Source organism: Xenopus laevis, chromosome 1L (assembly GCF_017654675.1).
Source record: "Xenopus laevis strain J_2021 chromosome 1L, Xenopus_laevis_v10.1, whole genome shotgun sequence".
Lineage (NCBI taxonomy): Eukaryota > Metazoa > Chordata > Amphibia > Anura > Pipidae > Xenopus > Xenopus laevis.
Window position 1 is genome coordinate 180,811,096 of NC_054371.1, and position 16,235 is coordinate 180,827,330.

Sequence of the window (16,235 nt, forward strand, 5' to 3'; positions counted from 1 at the left end):
GGCACAGGATACTCCGCAGATAACAGATATTTATATAAAAGAATTCTTAATGTTGTCTATTGTTTATCCTGTGCTTGAATGGCTGCCCCCATGGCTACACAGCAGCTTCTTTACATAAACTATAGTTGTATTTCTGAAGCAAACACACCAGTTTTACCAGTGCAGGGAACAGTATACTATATTGCCTTTCCTTTAAAACACGTTCATTTTTTGGTGTTACTGTTCCTTAAAGAGCACCTGCAGGCAGCTACATGAATTCCCTAGTGTGCAGAAAACAATGTAAGAAAAGTGCATATCATAATATAGAGTGATACAGAGTACATTCAGTAGTTCAGACTGACAACAGTAAAATCTGTACAAACCATGATGTGGGGAGCATTGATTTCTCCTGCCCGGCACCCCTTACAGGAGTTTTCACAAACACAGATTGGCGATAGTAACTGGGAAATCTGAGCTCCTATGCCTTCACTGTATATGAAGAGTTAACTCACAGCACACAGTCCTTTACTTGCAACAACAAGGAATGGCACGAAGTTTGGCCGAATGTCTTCAGGCGTCACACGTGGTCCCTGTCGGTGGCTTCAGATGTCAGAGCCTAGCTCAGCGCATTGCTTGTCAGAAATGTGATTGGCCAGAGATTCGATTATGTTGATAAGCAGAGGCTGGCTCAGTAATCGCAGGTTTGGCAACTTTGCAACCTTCGTGTGAAGAAGGAAAGGAGGAAATAATGAGGGGTGACTGTCCCTTTAACTACACACAAGAGAAAGAGCAAACAGCACCTACACATGTCACACCTGTAGCACCAGCCTCTCTGTCTCCTACAACTGGAACAATATCAGTTCTCTGAGTGATAATCAATTAGTATTCCTATCCATGTTACTTCTCTTGAAATACAAGAACACTGACACATGTATTTGTGTAGATCTGAATTTATAGAAATGCAGCAAAAATTGTGTTTGACCCTCCTTTAAATGGTCAACTACAACAACCAGGTATTTATAAATCCAAACTGGAGTTTGAGGATTTGATAATATAAACTGCGGACTTACTAAATGGTTACAATGTAATACATTCGTTACTACATTCCTCTATAGTATCAGATAAATGTCAGCACCCAGGGGCAGATTTTGGAATTAGAAAAAAAATTTACCTACTTTCTATTCATTCCTATGGGGTTTTTAGAAGCATATTTAGCAATGGGTGAAAGTAAAGTTGGTCATACATAGGGAGACCCTCTCGTTGGGAGATAGCAGGCTGATCTGATCATGAGCCCTAGGGCCCAATAATCGGATCACAATGACAAGAATATGGCCATTCCGATCAAGGACCATATCAACGAACCCGATGTAGTCATCAATCCGATTGGATTTTTAAGACCAGCCAATCGACCTCTGTCCGACTTTCGGTCAGGTATCGGGGAGCCAGTTGGAGTGCCCCATACACTAGCCAATAAACTGCATAACGTCGTTTGGCGACCCCGATATGCCCACATTGAAATGGGCGATATTGGGCTGATCGGATAGTGGGTCCAACGATAGGATCAGAATGGAGGCCAAACAGGCGAAAGATTCAGCCGTGATCCGACGTTATGTGGAAGTAAATGTAACCCTTTCATGGCTGTGCTGCTCTCAGGCAGAACTCAATGACCCTCTGTCTTAGACGAGCCCTCACAGTAGGTAGAAAGGGGGAGGCTAAACTGTCTTTTTCAGCCAGCTGCATGTAGAACAATGAAAGCAACAATTGGATTGTATTGTCCAGTGCTGAAAAAGTGTTTGAAACAATGAAAGGAGGAAACACCCTGGCACCCCAAACATAAGTACTGGTGTACAGTGAAAGAGGAATCTGTTACCTCAAAACCAACATGTGAAGGAAAAGCAATTCACTGGCACCCAAGGGTAATACTAGCAGGGCAGGCCCTTACTCATTTATTGCGTGATGCAAAGTTTTGGGATACAAATGTTGCATCAAGCAATAAATGAGTAAAGGGTTTGCCCTGCTAGTATTACCCTTAGGTGCCAGTGAATTGCTTTTCCTTCCCATGAAACAATAAAAGCCCACTATGTACTAACAATTCGCTGCTAAATTCTACACAGGACCATAGATATATTATGCAGCTGTTCCTGCTAAAGCTACACCTGTATTATTGGTAATCTGGCAGTGCAACTCATGCCCCAGGGGATTTCCTACCTGGTCTGTAGAGCTCACACTCCTGCAGTCTAACTGTAAGGAGATTATGGACCTACAGAAGTATGACCAGAAAAAGAAGCTTGTGCCCTTACAGTCTGAGTCAAATGGTGTCTTATGAAAGACTGAATTTACAAGTCAAGTTAAACATCAAAAAATGAAAGTGTTTTAAAGTAATACAAATATCATGTAGTGTTGCCCTGCACTGGTAAAACTGGTGTGTTTGCTTCTGAAACACTACTATTGTTTATATAAATAAGCTGCTGTGTAGCAATCGGGGCAGCCATTCAAAAGGCTCAGGTTACACAGCAGATAGCAAATAAACTCAGTAGAACATAATGGTGCTTTCTGTTATCCACTATTTAACCTGAGCCCTTTCTCCTTTGAATGGCTGCCCCCATTGCTAGTCAGCAGCTTATTTATAAAAACTATAGTAGTGTTTCTGAAACAAACACATCAGTTTTGCCAGTGCAGGGCAACACTACATTATATTTTCATTACTTTAAAACACTTTCATCGAAAATGCCATTAAACAAATCAAGAAATAAAAACTGAAGGTATAATGATTGTTAATGTCTGAAATAGGGAGAAAGCAAAAGACAAACAAGACAAAGGCACTTCATTAACATGGAGTGATTTTGAAAAAAAATGTACGATCCAGAGTGTGCAAAGAAAACAGGTACACTGGGTTTATCCTATACGGCATCATATTAGTAACTGTGAGGAAGCATTTTATTAGGAAAAAAAGCCTTCGGCCTGCCCTGCACAGAGACACATACACAGAGACAACAGACTATGGCTTTATTAGTCCATTAGCAAAGAATGAAGTACACAGAGATCTACAATAATGAAGAGGAAGAGATAACACAGAGAGGGGTGGATATTTTTCAGTGCAAAAGTGGCAAGTTGAGAAATACTACATGTTTAGGGACAGAAGTGGAGCGCAGGGCAAGGTCATGCTCAGAGTACAAGTATCCAAACAATGGAGTTGTGTGGGAACGACACAAGACACGAGGACAACAGATATAGAACATAAATACACTCAGCATCTAACAATGTAAAACTGCTCTGAGTTCTCTTCTGAACACTTTTGCAATTGACATAATAATATTAGATGTGTAAAAAGTGGTAATATCATGAAGGTGTAACCAGAGCACCACCTACTGTTCAGGCCAGCTATAGGCTGGACACAATGTGGAAAGCCTCTTATTCTGAAGCAACAGCCACAGAAACTGAGTGAGGCAGTTCCAGTAGATTTTTCCTAGTTCCCTAGGTTTTTGCTGTTCCACCCAGCAGGAGGTGGTCAGGTTACTGGCAATATCAAAAGACAAATCAGTAGTGCAATATAACTTTGAGTTCTAAATCGTAGTAAAGTATATGTCCCCTTTAAGGAAAATAGTGCATAGATCACAAGGAAAGACTTGACAGGAACTGTATTGATTCCACTACAATTGAGTTATGTATGCCAAAACATATGCAACACAAAACTGGGTAAATAGATAGGCTGTTCAAAATAAAGAATGTTTCTAATATAGTTAATTAGTCAAAAATGTAATGTATAAAGGCTGGAGTGACTGGATGTCTAACATAACAGAACACTACTTCCTGCTTTTCAGCTCTCTAACTCTGAGTTAGTCAGCGACTTTAAGCGCGGGGGGGGGCACATGGAACATAACTGTTCAGTGAGTTTGCAATTGATCCTCAGCATTCAGCTCAGATTCAAAAGCAACAGAAATGACCCATGTGCTCCCCTCAAGTCACTGATTGGTTACTGCCTGGTAACAAATAAGAGATCTGCACAGAAGTAAGTAGTGTTCTGGCTATTATGTTAGACATTCAGTCACTCCAGTCTTTATACATTATATTTTTGCCTAACTAACTAACTATATTAAGAGACATTTTATTTTGCACAGCCTATCCTCTATTTACCTAGTTTTTATTTTTACACTGAACAATCCCTTTAAAGATATAGCATAAAGTATAAAAAGAGAAAAAACATTAGACTTGGTCCTTGAAGAAAACATTAACATTAGGTAGACTGAGAGACAGCATACACATTCTCCATATTTGCCATGCAACAAGTGACAGATTATTATACATGACTGGAAAGAACTCTTTACAAAGGCACACAGCAGAGAGCTGTTCCCAAGGCACCAGCTTTACATTTCATTTACACCACAAATTATTTGCATAACTTCCTGTTATAAATAAAACAATGTTTTATATAGCTTTTTAAGGGTGATGGCAAAGCCCAAAGTCCATTTGTTAAACCCGCACATACACCCAGATGGCTCAAGGGCAAAGTTAGCAATTTATAAAGTGTAGTGTTTTTAGTATTGTAGATGGAAGGACAACATAAGGCAAGAAAACCAGAAAAGATCCCACCAACCTTGGTGAACTGATGGACGATGATGTGTAGACAGTGTTTTTTCATATCCAGAGCCTGGGTCTTATCTGCTGCTTCCATAATCTAGAAAAGATCAAGAAGGTGTATTACATTTAATAGGGACAAAATACTAGGGATGCACCAAATCCACTATTTTGGATTCGACCGAAACCCTGAATCCTTCACCAAAGATTCAGCCGAATACTGAACCAAATCAATCCTAATTTGCACATGCAAATTAGGGGTGAAAAGGGGAAAACATTTTTTACTTCCTTGTTTTGTGCCCATGATTTGCATATGCAAATTAGGATTTGTTTCAGCTGGGCAGAAGGATTCTGACAAATCCGAATCCTGCTGAAAAAGGCCGAATCCTGGATTCAGTGCAACCCTATTATAAATATAAGTACCTTTAATAAATACAGCTCAGGCATTATACCACCTTTGCACCCAAGCTATCTGCATTTCATTTACAAAACATTTACCTGAAGTACATTTTCCACTGTCACATTCATTTCCAGATTCTGCCTGCAATACGCTTGTAGTCGGTTACTGAAGAACCCATAATAATATGGGGCAGAGAACAAGTAGCTGGATAGGCAAATTAAGAAACAAACTGCGTATATTAAATGAAAATTCAAAAGTGAAAGAAAACTTCAATTGCAGCTATAGACATGGTCAGGTGAAGAGCAAACAGTGCAATTGGTTCATTGTTCAGATTCTTTACAGGCAAGAAAATGCAGCAATGATGACAATAATGTGGCTATAAATAACCAAGGCTGTACTTGCTTTGTGTCATTGATTAAAAGTGAACAGGTAGGTTTTTATTTTCACAATATTAAAAAAAAGGATACAGGGAGTCTTCTGGGGGCATATTGACTTCTCCATAGTAAATATATCTCAGCAAGGACTCAAAGGCCTGCTTGCTTGGCACCATTTCTCCAATCGAGATATTCACTTGTCCATCCTCAGGCATAAAAGAACGGAACATGGCTTCAAAGTAGCTGTACAGATAAATGGAAAGATTGGGAGTACAGAAATGCCTTTTTAACACTAAGGGTGTGGGATCCATTGTCTGGAAACCCGTTACCCAGAAAGCTCTGAATTACGGGAAGGCCCTCTCACATAGACTCTATTTTATCCAAATAATTTAAAATTGTAAAAACTATTTCCTTATTATTTAATAATAAAACAGTAGCTTGTACTTGATCCCAACTAAAATAGAATTAATACTTATTGGTGGCAAAACCAGCCTATTGGGTTTATTTGATGTCTAAATAATTTCCTAGTAGACTTAAGGTATGAAGATCAAAATTAAGGAAAGCTCTGTCATCTGGAAACCCCAGGTCCCAAACATTCTGGATAACAAGTCCCTTAATGCAAGTTGGGTAGGTGTGATGTCCAGTGATGGGTCATTTAAGTGTAGCCCAAAGACATATACACACACACACACATGCACCTCTATGATCAGCACCCCCTTCCTGATTGAATTTTAAGACCCTTTATGTTATATGTTCATCTGATAATATCTTAATGGCAATCTGAACTATAACAAGGAACACAAATTTAACTGGGGATTATGCAGAACTGCTTTAAACATTATAAAAATGCCAGTTAGAACAAACCTGGATCGGGCAGCCAAGATGGCTTTATGTGCAGGTCTTGGGTGTCCATCAAGCAGCAAAGTGATGTCACAAAAATCATTCCCCGCCCCTTCCAAACAGGCCTTCATATCTTGGACCAAAGAAGTGCCTGAAACACACAACTGCGCCTTAGCTCCATGCAAATAGCACACTGCCATTTCTTGTAGGATAATTACAAAACCAGCAGCATCAGCATGGCTTTCCATTCACTTAGTCTGGAAGCATCTTACATACTCAAGGAACAGGTTTATGTATATTTTATTTTGCAGAAAAGCTCCTAGATATTGCGTACACAAGTGAACTTTATATTTGAAACTAATACATTGTACCACAGAAGTTAAAGATCTTCATTATATACAGTAGGGGGTATTTTAGTCCATAGATTAGTCACATGGAGAGAAGCAAGAGACATCCTTTCATCAAGATACTGACAAAAGTTATGGTAGGTATCTCTACAGTAAAATAAGATATTACAAACCTATGTCAACTGGCTGATCAGAATGGACCCGAATAGGAGGCTGCTGCTTCCTACGGACAATCTCCACTATCAGCGAGGATGACAAGTGCTCAAATTCTTTCATCATTATTACTTGGTTGAAGTGCGACTCTTTCACCACAAAGTTTAAGCAATGTTCCTAATATAAGGAGGAAGGAAGGTCACCAACACACTTAAAACATTTTAACTTCTTCCATAGGTTTTATTAAGACGCCCCTAGTGTTTGTTGTCATTTACTAATTAACTTCTGCAGCTAGAGCTAAAGAGAGAGAGAATTTGCTGGGGTGGTTCACCTTTGAATTAACTTTTAGTATGATGTAGAAAGTGATATCCGGAGACAATTTTTTTCAGCAGCTCTCCAGTCTGCAATGTGGTTGCTAGGGTCCACATTACCCTAGCAACCATGAACTGATATAAGAGACTGGAATATGAATAGGAGAAGGACTGAATAGAAAGAGGAGTAATAAAAAGTAGCAATAACAATACATCTGTAGCCTTACAGAGCATTTGTTTTTCAGATGGGGTCACTGACATCCATTTGAAAGCTGGAAAGTCAGAAGAAGGGAAGCCATTCAAAAACTATAAAAAAGAAAATATGAAGGCAAATTGAAAAGTTGCTTGGAATTGGTGATTATATAACATACTAAAGGTTAAGTTAAAGATGAACCACCCCTTTAAAGAGAGTTGACAAGGTTTCCTCGACTCATTTCAAACTCACAGAAAAGGGATATACTGTATTTATCAAAGGGTGAAAGCGGAAGTTCACCATTTGGTAAATACGCCTTTAAAAATCCCATAGAAATGAATGGAGCGAGGCCGTATTTCACGCTAGTGGACTGTGGTGATCTCTAACTTCACACTTTGCTAAATATACCCCAAAGAGCATAACCCTCTGCATGTCTCTCCTATGCCAAAATTTTTTTTTTTCTGAATAACAACTTTCTTTCAGATATTAATGGCTTCTCTAACATAAGCATCATAACATTTACCTTAAAGGCATAAGACATGCACAAAGCAGGGGAAAAACATTTAAATAACAAGAAGCCAGTAATCATATTGGTTACCTGTAACAAATAAATATGGAACAGGTAATGTTATATAAAACATATATATGTATATATATGTTATATTATATTTTAATATTTTTAAAAATTAGTGGTGAGCACAACTTTCCCTTGTTTGTTATAGTTATACAGGAGCAGTGACCAGCTCCATGTTGTAGCTCCCACCCTTCCCAGCTATAGTCAGGTGATCCCATTGGTGTCTAATAAAAGGGCAGCCAAGTTTGGGAGTTTTACTTTGAAAGCAGCTGGTGAGTTGCAGGTAAAACTTAGTCCCTTTGTAAAATGTATAATGAAGCAATAGAATTCTTAATGAATCAGATGAAAATTGAGCATAGGACTGGCCAGATATGGGATGACTTTGACGTAGTTGGCCAGCTTAAATATATTGCAATATATGGACAAACAATCCCTGTTTTGTTTAAAGGGTAAGGCATTTTTCAGTAGCAGTATGCACAAAATGTCTCTGGCTTAAATATATTGATAATGGGTTGTCTATATTCAGTTCCCAGAAGCTCACTTAAGCCCTGTGGCGTCCCATGTGGTCGGGATGACGTCCACATGGGAAGCCACAGGGCTTAAGTGAGCATCTGGGAACAGTAGTACGGGCACTACATGGAGACCAGCTTGAGAAAGGGAGCAGCAAGCACCCAAAACGTTGCACAGATCTCCATATGGATGAGTATACTTAAGCTTACCGTGGCTGTTTTTATGCTTACGAAATAAACGATATGTTTTAAACTTTTATATCATGGTGTGCGATCTCGTTGGACAATATATATATACTGTATATATATATTAATACCTGTGTGTGCCCTGCTGTTAAGACACAACTACACCTGGAGGCTCACATGCAATGGAAAGATAAGGCCTTGAGTATTTTACCTTTAACTCGTCCAGCTGCAGCTTATTGGCATTTTCACATACACCAAGGACATTCTGAAGATCAACAGAGGCCTCAATATACTGAACACAAAGCTGCTCAAGACGTGAGAGTTTAAAGTGCAGTGCTAGTTTATAAACATCCATAATGAGAAGAACATCTTCAACATGACCTGAAAAACAAAAACCCCATATATATATATATCTATCTCTATCTCTATCTCTATCTCTATCTCTATCTCTATCTCTATATATATATATATATATATATATATATATATATATATATATATATATATATATATATATATATATATATATATATATATATATTTATTTCTGATCATCAAACACATTTAACTATTAGTCAAAGATAACACAAGTAAACACAAAATGCAGTTTTTAAATGAGGGTTTTTATTATTTAGGGAGAAAAGAAATCCAAACCTGTGTGAAAAAGTAATTGCCCCCTGAACCTAATAACTGGTTGGGCCACCCTTAGCAGCAATAACTGCAATCAAGCGTTTGCGATAACTTGCAACGAGTCTTTTACAAAGCTCTGGAGGAATTTTGGCCCACTCATCTTTGCAGAATTGTTGTAATTCAGCTTTATTTGAGGGTTTTCTAGCATGAACCGCCTTTTTATGGTCATGCCACAACATCTCAATAGGATTCAGGTCAGGACTTTGACTAGGCCACTCCAAAGTCTTCATTTTGTTTTTCTTCAGCCATTCAGAGGTGGATTTGCTGGTGTGTTTTGGGTCATTGTCCTGCTGCAGCACCCAAGATCGCTTCAGCTTGAGTTGACGAACAGATGGCCGGACATTCTCCTTCAGGATTTTTTGGTAGACAGTAGAATTCATGGTTCCATCTATCACAGCAAGTCTTCCAGGTCCTGAAGCAGCAAAACAACCCCAGACCATCACACTACCACCACCATATTTTACTGTTGGTATGATGTTCTTTTTCTGAAATGCTGTGTTACTTTTACGCCAGATGTAACGGGACGCGCACCTTCCAAAAAGTTCAACTTTTGTCTCGTCGGTCCACAAGGTATTTTCCCAAAAGTCTTGGCAATCATTGAGATGTTTTTTAGCAAAATTGAGACGAGCCTTAATGTTCTTTTTGCTTAAAAGTGGTTTGCGCCTTGGAAATCTGCCATGCAGGCCGTTTTTGCCCAGTCTCTTTCTTATGGTGGAGTCGTGAACACTGACCTTAATTGAGGAAAGTGAGGCCTGCAGTTCTTTAGATGTTGTCCTGGGGTCTTTTGTGGCCTCTCGGATGAGTTGTCTCTGCGCTCTTGGGGTAATTTTGGTCGGCCGGCCACTCCTGGGAAGGTTCACCACTGTTCCATGTTTTTGCCATTTGTGGATAATGGCTCTCACTGTGGTTTGCTGGAGTCCCAAAGCTTTAGAAATGGCTTTATAACCTTTGAAAATGAACTCAGGTGTGATAAACCACAGTTAAGTTATTTTTTAACAAGGGGGGCAATCACTTTTTCACACAGGCCCATGTAGATTTGGAGGTTTTTTTCTCCCTTAATAATGTAAACCTTCATTTAAAAACTGCATTTTGTGTTCAATTATGTTATCCTTGACTAATAGTTAACGGTTTTTGATGAGCAGAAACATTTAAGTGTGACAAACATAACAACAGAACTGCCCACAAAAATCAGATCCCCAAGAGGAAGGTGCCAGTCAAAACAGTACAATGTCCACATACAAAGATCTCATGAATCAATTAAAAAAAAAAAAGGGGGGGGGAATGAGACTCATTTTGTAAAGCCTTACAGAAAGCCATACTAACTGTTCAATAAAACCTTTGCCACGCTACATATATAACAATTATGTAGCTGTATTGTTATCATATAAGCAGAAAGAAGAATAGGTTAGCATCTTAAATCTTGTGCAAAAATTTATAGTTGGCACATAGAAAATTGTTATTTGGAATTATAAATATGTGCACAGTAAAATATAGGCACAACTCACCCTTCCGTGGGTACTTAATTTTGTCTGTGTAAAGGAACTGCATAAGTAACTCGAACGGGCGAGCTTCAGCATCTCGGATGATAACCTCTAGCATAGGCTGGGAGCGGGATAGCTTGACTTGGCTGCAGGCACTCTCTGTTTTCTGCTGGGAATTCTGATTTTCGTCCTCCGGCTCCTGCTTAAATTTCTAATATAAGGGCATATTTCAGTGAAGATTGCCTGACAATTGCAGAGTGCTTATAGCTATGGGAAGCAACAATGTGAATAGGGTAGCGTTGAAAATGTCCAAACAGAAAGAACAGCCAAAAAGGTGGACCTGTCTGACTTGGACTATAAACGATTTTCCTTGAGCTAATCTTACTGAAACACAACACAAATCATCATCATCATGACTGCAAAAAATCAGCATTATTCATGATCAAATTGCCTAAAAATACTCACTTGTCTCTGTCTATCCCTAGCTTGCATGATTTTCTTCCTCAGCCATTTACAGCGAGCTGTGACAATAGCAGTGTGTCCTCTCACCCTCTCCTCTTTCTAATCGTGAGGAAAGGAAAAAATACTGTTGTACATTTGCTCAGTTTTATGTTATTTAGCTAGTCATTTTATTTAAAAATAGTCATATGGAATGTTATCATGCTAGTGAAACATCAGACGGATTATTGTCTAAGTAATTTTCAAATTGCCTTGACTCATATGATATAGCGACAGTACCAGACATTAGCTGAACATTCTGCAAGACTAAAAGGGGTTGTTCACCTTTGTAACAAATTGACAAACCTAACAGTTCACATTAATAGAACAAACTTTTCCATAGAAAAAGTACAGTTCACCTCAGAAGTTTCGCTGTACTAATCCTTCAGTTCCACACAGACCCTGTGTTGGGAGGGGGTCACTGACCCCCCAAAATCACTACAGTGTTCACTTCCTCTTCCTTATATGACATCACACATTGTACTGGCAGCTCACTTAACTCCTATTGGCTGTGTCTGCTGTCAATCTGCATTCAGGTACTGAAGAGAAACAGTTACAAGTTTGTGAGAGGGAGGGGGAGTGTGGGATGTGTGTTGCAGAGACTTCAATTGTGCAGATGTGGGGGGATTGAGGTGCTTGGGACCTGGGGTTTTACGGATAATTGATCTTTCCATAATTTGGATCTTCATACCTTAAGTCTACTAGAAAATCACGTAAACATTAAATAAACCCAATAGGCTGGTTTTGCCTCCAATAAGGATTAATTATATCTAAGTTGGGATCAAGTACAAGGTACTGTTTTATTATTATAGAGAAAAAAAGGAAATGATTTTTAAAAATTTTAATTATTGGATTATAATACACAAAAGCCATGAATATCCTGTAAATTATATCCTTATAAACGGTGAGTAGTGATGTCATCAGTTATAAACGGTGAGTAGTGATGTCATTTCTGTCACATGACTCACTAAAATTTGTGTATTATAATAAATAAAGTACCCCCAGTTGTAAAATATGAGGATATTAGAAGTTACCTCGGAGTTTCATGACTTCGGCCTCGTGTTTTTATATGGTCATGAAACTCCTCGGTAACTTATAATATCCTTATATTTTACAAGAGGGGGTACTTTATTCACTATATAGTGGATACTATGGGAGATGGCACTAGTACTTTCCAGAAATATATTATTTTTTGGGGGGGGGGGTCAATGTATTATTTTGTGTATTTACCCCATAAAACATCATTATTTAGCAACTGACGTGACTTCCAGGACTATTTGTATGAGCTTGAGGCTTTCCAAATGAGTTGAATTTTTGTGCATAAAGTAAAATATTTTTCAGGTATAAATCCCTATATCATGAAAAATATAACTTTTTCATTTTTTTTTTTTTTTTGGTATTTAGAGCCCTAAATCTTGTTCCAGAAGTGGAACACTTAAATACTCAGTTTCTCCTGTAAAAAGGGTATAGTTTTCTGCCTGTCATTTAGGGCTGCCACCTCAACCCTTTAAAACCAAACACATATGGAACCCACAGCCTGCATGGCTAATTAGCAATTCATTTAGATGCATGATACATGGCTGCACGTACTCAGTTCAATCTGCAGCATGCATCTAAATTAATTGTTAATTAGCCATGCAGGCTGTGGATTCCATATGTGTTTGGTTTTAAAGGGGTGAGGTGGCAGCCCTACTGTCACTGCTAGATGTGTAAGATTTTACATAAGTTTCTAAGCAAGTCAGTGCTGGTTTCGTTGCAATTTTGTACATAACTGACATTATGCTTAATGCCAAAGGTATTAAAAGATAAAAATATAAAAAAGCCAGTATTTATTCCCAGAAAAGGTGCACCCCTTTGGCACTCCATTCAGTTTTAGTCTAGGCAGAAAGATAGTGCAAGAATTGGGAGAACAAGGTTGCTTCTTTTTCTGCAGTATTTGTCTGCATGGCTGTGTGATTGATTGTTGCAAGGCAGGTTTGTTTATATGCTGCGTCTGTTAACCTCTGCCATTACAATTGAGTAATCAACCAATGACCATTCAAATTATGTGACTGGCTACAGTTCACAAGCAACCAATGAATTACTAGGAGGAGGGCAGTATCAACATCCAATAGGAAACAAGTAAGGGCAAAGCCTGGGCATGATGATGTCATCATATAGGAAGTTATTGGTGTGTCAGGTTCAAAATAGGCCACTCCCATCACTTCAGAAAACTGGTTAATAGGTATAAAAATAGCTTTTACAATGTTATTTTTACTTTTTGTTATGGAAAATGTTTTTTCTAACACATTGAGAGCATTGTTAGTGGTTTCATAAGATTTGTACATTGAAGGTGAACAACCCCTTTAAGAAGAAGGTTGCTGAATGGCATAGTTCTAAACACTAGGTGGTGTAACTTTATGTGGTGGCCTAGGGTAGGACAAACTATTAATAAACCCCGGCCTATGAGCTCTACAGACATCTGTGTAGGACACTGTAGTCTGTCTAGGGAATGGTAAATGTTTAATATCATATATGGGTGTGAATCACATCATATGCCCTTCATATTGGACCAGTGAGCAGATTCATAAAAAGGGAGATCAAGGTGCAGTTACTCACTTCTCCTAGAATAAATTCAACATCACAGAACTGCTGATTCTCAAACAGTCTCCCATAATCTTCGTGTAAAGTGCACTTTGGGTAACACGAGAACTAGGTGGGGAAAAAACAGGTTAAAATTTTGCAGGCATGCATCTGTTTCCATTGTCATGCTTTATCTATTTCATATTCACGGAAGTAGAAAGGACCTCCATTTTAAACAGATGTTATAAAAGTGATTACCTGGAAACGGTACATCTCTCCACTCCTGACATTATTGTCAACAGTCCCACCAAAGATGTACATGGCATCAGCAATAACAGCTGCAGCATGAAACAGACGCCCACTGGGTAACTAGAGTACATTAAAAACATTCATTAGCATATACGTAGAATATTTACTACTCTAACAGCTATAGACCTCTTATTGTGCATAGCATGATAAAAAGAAATGCCTTTGTGACATTTCTCTGCATTTCCAAATATATGGCCATACACTCATATCATATATAAAATTATAAATAACACAAAATCATCATAAACACTGATGTACTGTATATTTTTGCCACTGATGTCAGAGAGGGAAAATACATGGATACATTTCACTGGTTTTCTTTCACTCACCATTCCTGCTTATCATCCAATCAATTGTGTGCATTATGTTTACAGGGCTGTATGCAAACCACTAAGTTGCTGAATGGAAGGCAGCCATTTTTACCATGTTAGGTATAGAGTATACGGCAGGCTATCAATATAATAATAAAGTTATCTCAGACTTTGTGTACTGTAACTCACCTCACTGTCTGGGCTGGGCTGGATCACCTCCCAGGACCGAGAGTCCACATCATAGCAATGCAGCTCATTAGGCAAGGTATTGTCTGCTGCACCCCCAAACACATAAAGATGACGGTCAAAAGCCACCATAGTGTGTCCATAACGTCTTTGGGGTGGTGGTGGTGAGCCACGTAATAAATGCTCCGTGGGGATGCGTGTCCATCTGAATGACAAAAAAATATCATCATGTCTTTTTATTTGTTTTTCAGATAAAATGATTTCTCATAAACAAATCCATCAGATTTCACTAAAGAGCAAATGTGTCATTAAGTTCAAATTAGGACTTTGAGTTGAAAGAGAAAATAAAAGAGTGTGAAATGACCTTTTAAAGCCTAAGGAACTGGCAGGATAATGTGAACTCATTGTTTTTCGCATTGGCTGACACGTTGAACCCCTGAAGCCCTTTCATGATGGATTTGCAAGAGAATTAACCTCCTGTTAGACTGTCAGTTTTAGTGGCTTGATTGATGTTTTTGTTTCAGTGAATTGATTGATGTTTTTGGGTTTAAAATCAGATTCCAAGTCATCAGTTCATAAATGCTGGCTAACTAAATGGATACGGCTGTGCCTATATAAAAGGGTGCTGTTTTCATTTAGACTGGTTGCAGGCTAGTAGCTGGGGGAAAGAACTTTACTGAACAGTTCTGCTGTACAATTGTACAAGAAAAATCATAACAAATTAGAAATTAATTGAGAAGCCATTATAGTGTTCTCCTCTTTATCCCGCAGCCTGCAGCTGGGGAAGGGTTTGTTTGTACAGAGGGCTTTTAAGTGGACTGCTGATTTCTATTGATTGTGCTAGTACAAGCAGGAAGTAGAATGAGTTTACTTTTCACATTTTGCCCAGTTTACTGCAAGAAGTAACAAAACCATACATATTTCATAATTTAACAATAGGCAAAAAGTATGCTCAGCACATGCCCTATTCATTGAACTCATGTTGAAAAGGGGAATATACTGTAGTTTGCAAACAAAGAGAAAGCAATGGAGCTTATCATGAACAGGTGAAGACAGTACAGCACATTTTGGAGTAATAACCCATGCAACACATCTACAAAAATAAGAAAACAAAGAAAATAAGTGCAGCCTTACACTTTTTCTGAGAATTCAAACTGGAACAGGTTATTTGTGATCTTTGCACCACTTTGCCCTGAAAAAACAAACATTTTGTCTCTGCACACAGCGACTGGAAAGTTGCAGCAAGATGGGGGGATTTCGCCACTCTGCTCAATCTGCAATGATCATGGAATAAGCACATATTAAATGCTTTTACATAAATATTTTGAACAAATTAAATTTTTATGAAAGATAAATATTCTATTTTCTTACATGCCTTTTTTTTCTTAATGGTCACATTTGTCAGCTTTCAGAAATCCCTTTAACACCCATTAACAACAGCTAATTTAGAAGTACAAAATATGTTTGTCACCATACCCTGACTCCGAATCGCAATAAAGGGAATTTCATATAGTGACAATGAACATAATAATAATTATGAGGAATAAGAAAAGGAAGGGTAGGTCTGGGTACAAAGCAGAAAGAGGAGCACTGATCTACTTCCTTCTGAGCCCAGGGCTGTCTTTACGATAAGAATAGTGGTAGAATATATTTGTAAAACTGAGCAGAAACGTCTTGCCTTATCAATGACAACCAGCTTTAGGGATTAGATTGTCTCATAAATAAAAAGGAGGACCAGAAAGAGGGTGTTTTTAAGT

At 38.4% G+C, this 16,235-nt stretch overlaps 1 protein-coding gene across 1 annotated transcript in view; it reads right to left on the bottom strand.

The window, feature by feature from the left end:
* Nucleotides 1-216: 216 nt before the first annotated feature.
* LOC108695673 (leucine-zipper-like transcriptional regulator 1) overlaps nucleotides 217-16,235 on the bottom strand; it is a 32,234-nt gene continuing 16,215 nt past the window's right edge. The window contains exons 8-20 of the mRNA XM_041568079.1: nucleotides 15,613-15,752; nucleotides 14,482-14,683; nucleotides 13,931-14,041; nucleotides 13,709-13,801; nucleotides 11,078-11,173; nucleotides 10,637-10,823; nucleotides 8,653-8,822; nucleotides 6,689-6,845; nucleotides 6,193-6,319; nucleotides 5,422-5,571; nucleotides 5,053-5,158; nucleotides 4,574-4,654; nucleotides 217-698 (exon numbers count right to left, since the gene is read on the bottom strand). Coding sequence (XP_041424013.1) covers nucleotides 582-698; nucleotides 4,574-4,654; nucleotides 5,053-5,158; nucleotides 5,422-5,571; nucleotides 6,193-6,319; nucleotides 6,689-6,845; nucleotides 8,653-8,822; nucleotides 10,637-10,823; nucleotides 11,078-11,173; nucleotides 13,709-13,801; nucleotides 13,931-14,041; nucleotides 14,482-14,683; nucleotides 15,613-15,752 — 1,737 coding nt within the window. The 3' untranslated portion in view covers nucleotides 217-581. The remainder of the gene's footprint in view (nucleotides 699-4,573; nucleotides 4,655-5,052; nucleotides 5,159-5,421; nucleotides 5,572-6,192; nucleotides 6,320-6,688; nucleotides 6,846-8,652; nucleotides 8,823-10,636; nucleotides 10,824-11,077; nucleotides 11,174-13,708; nucleotides 13,802-13,930; nucleotides 14,042-14,481; nucleotides 14,684-15,612; nucleotides 15,753-16,235) is intronic.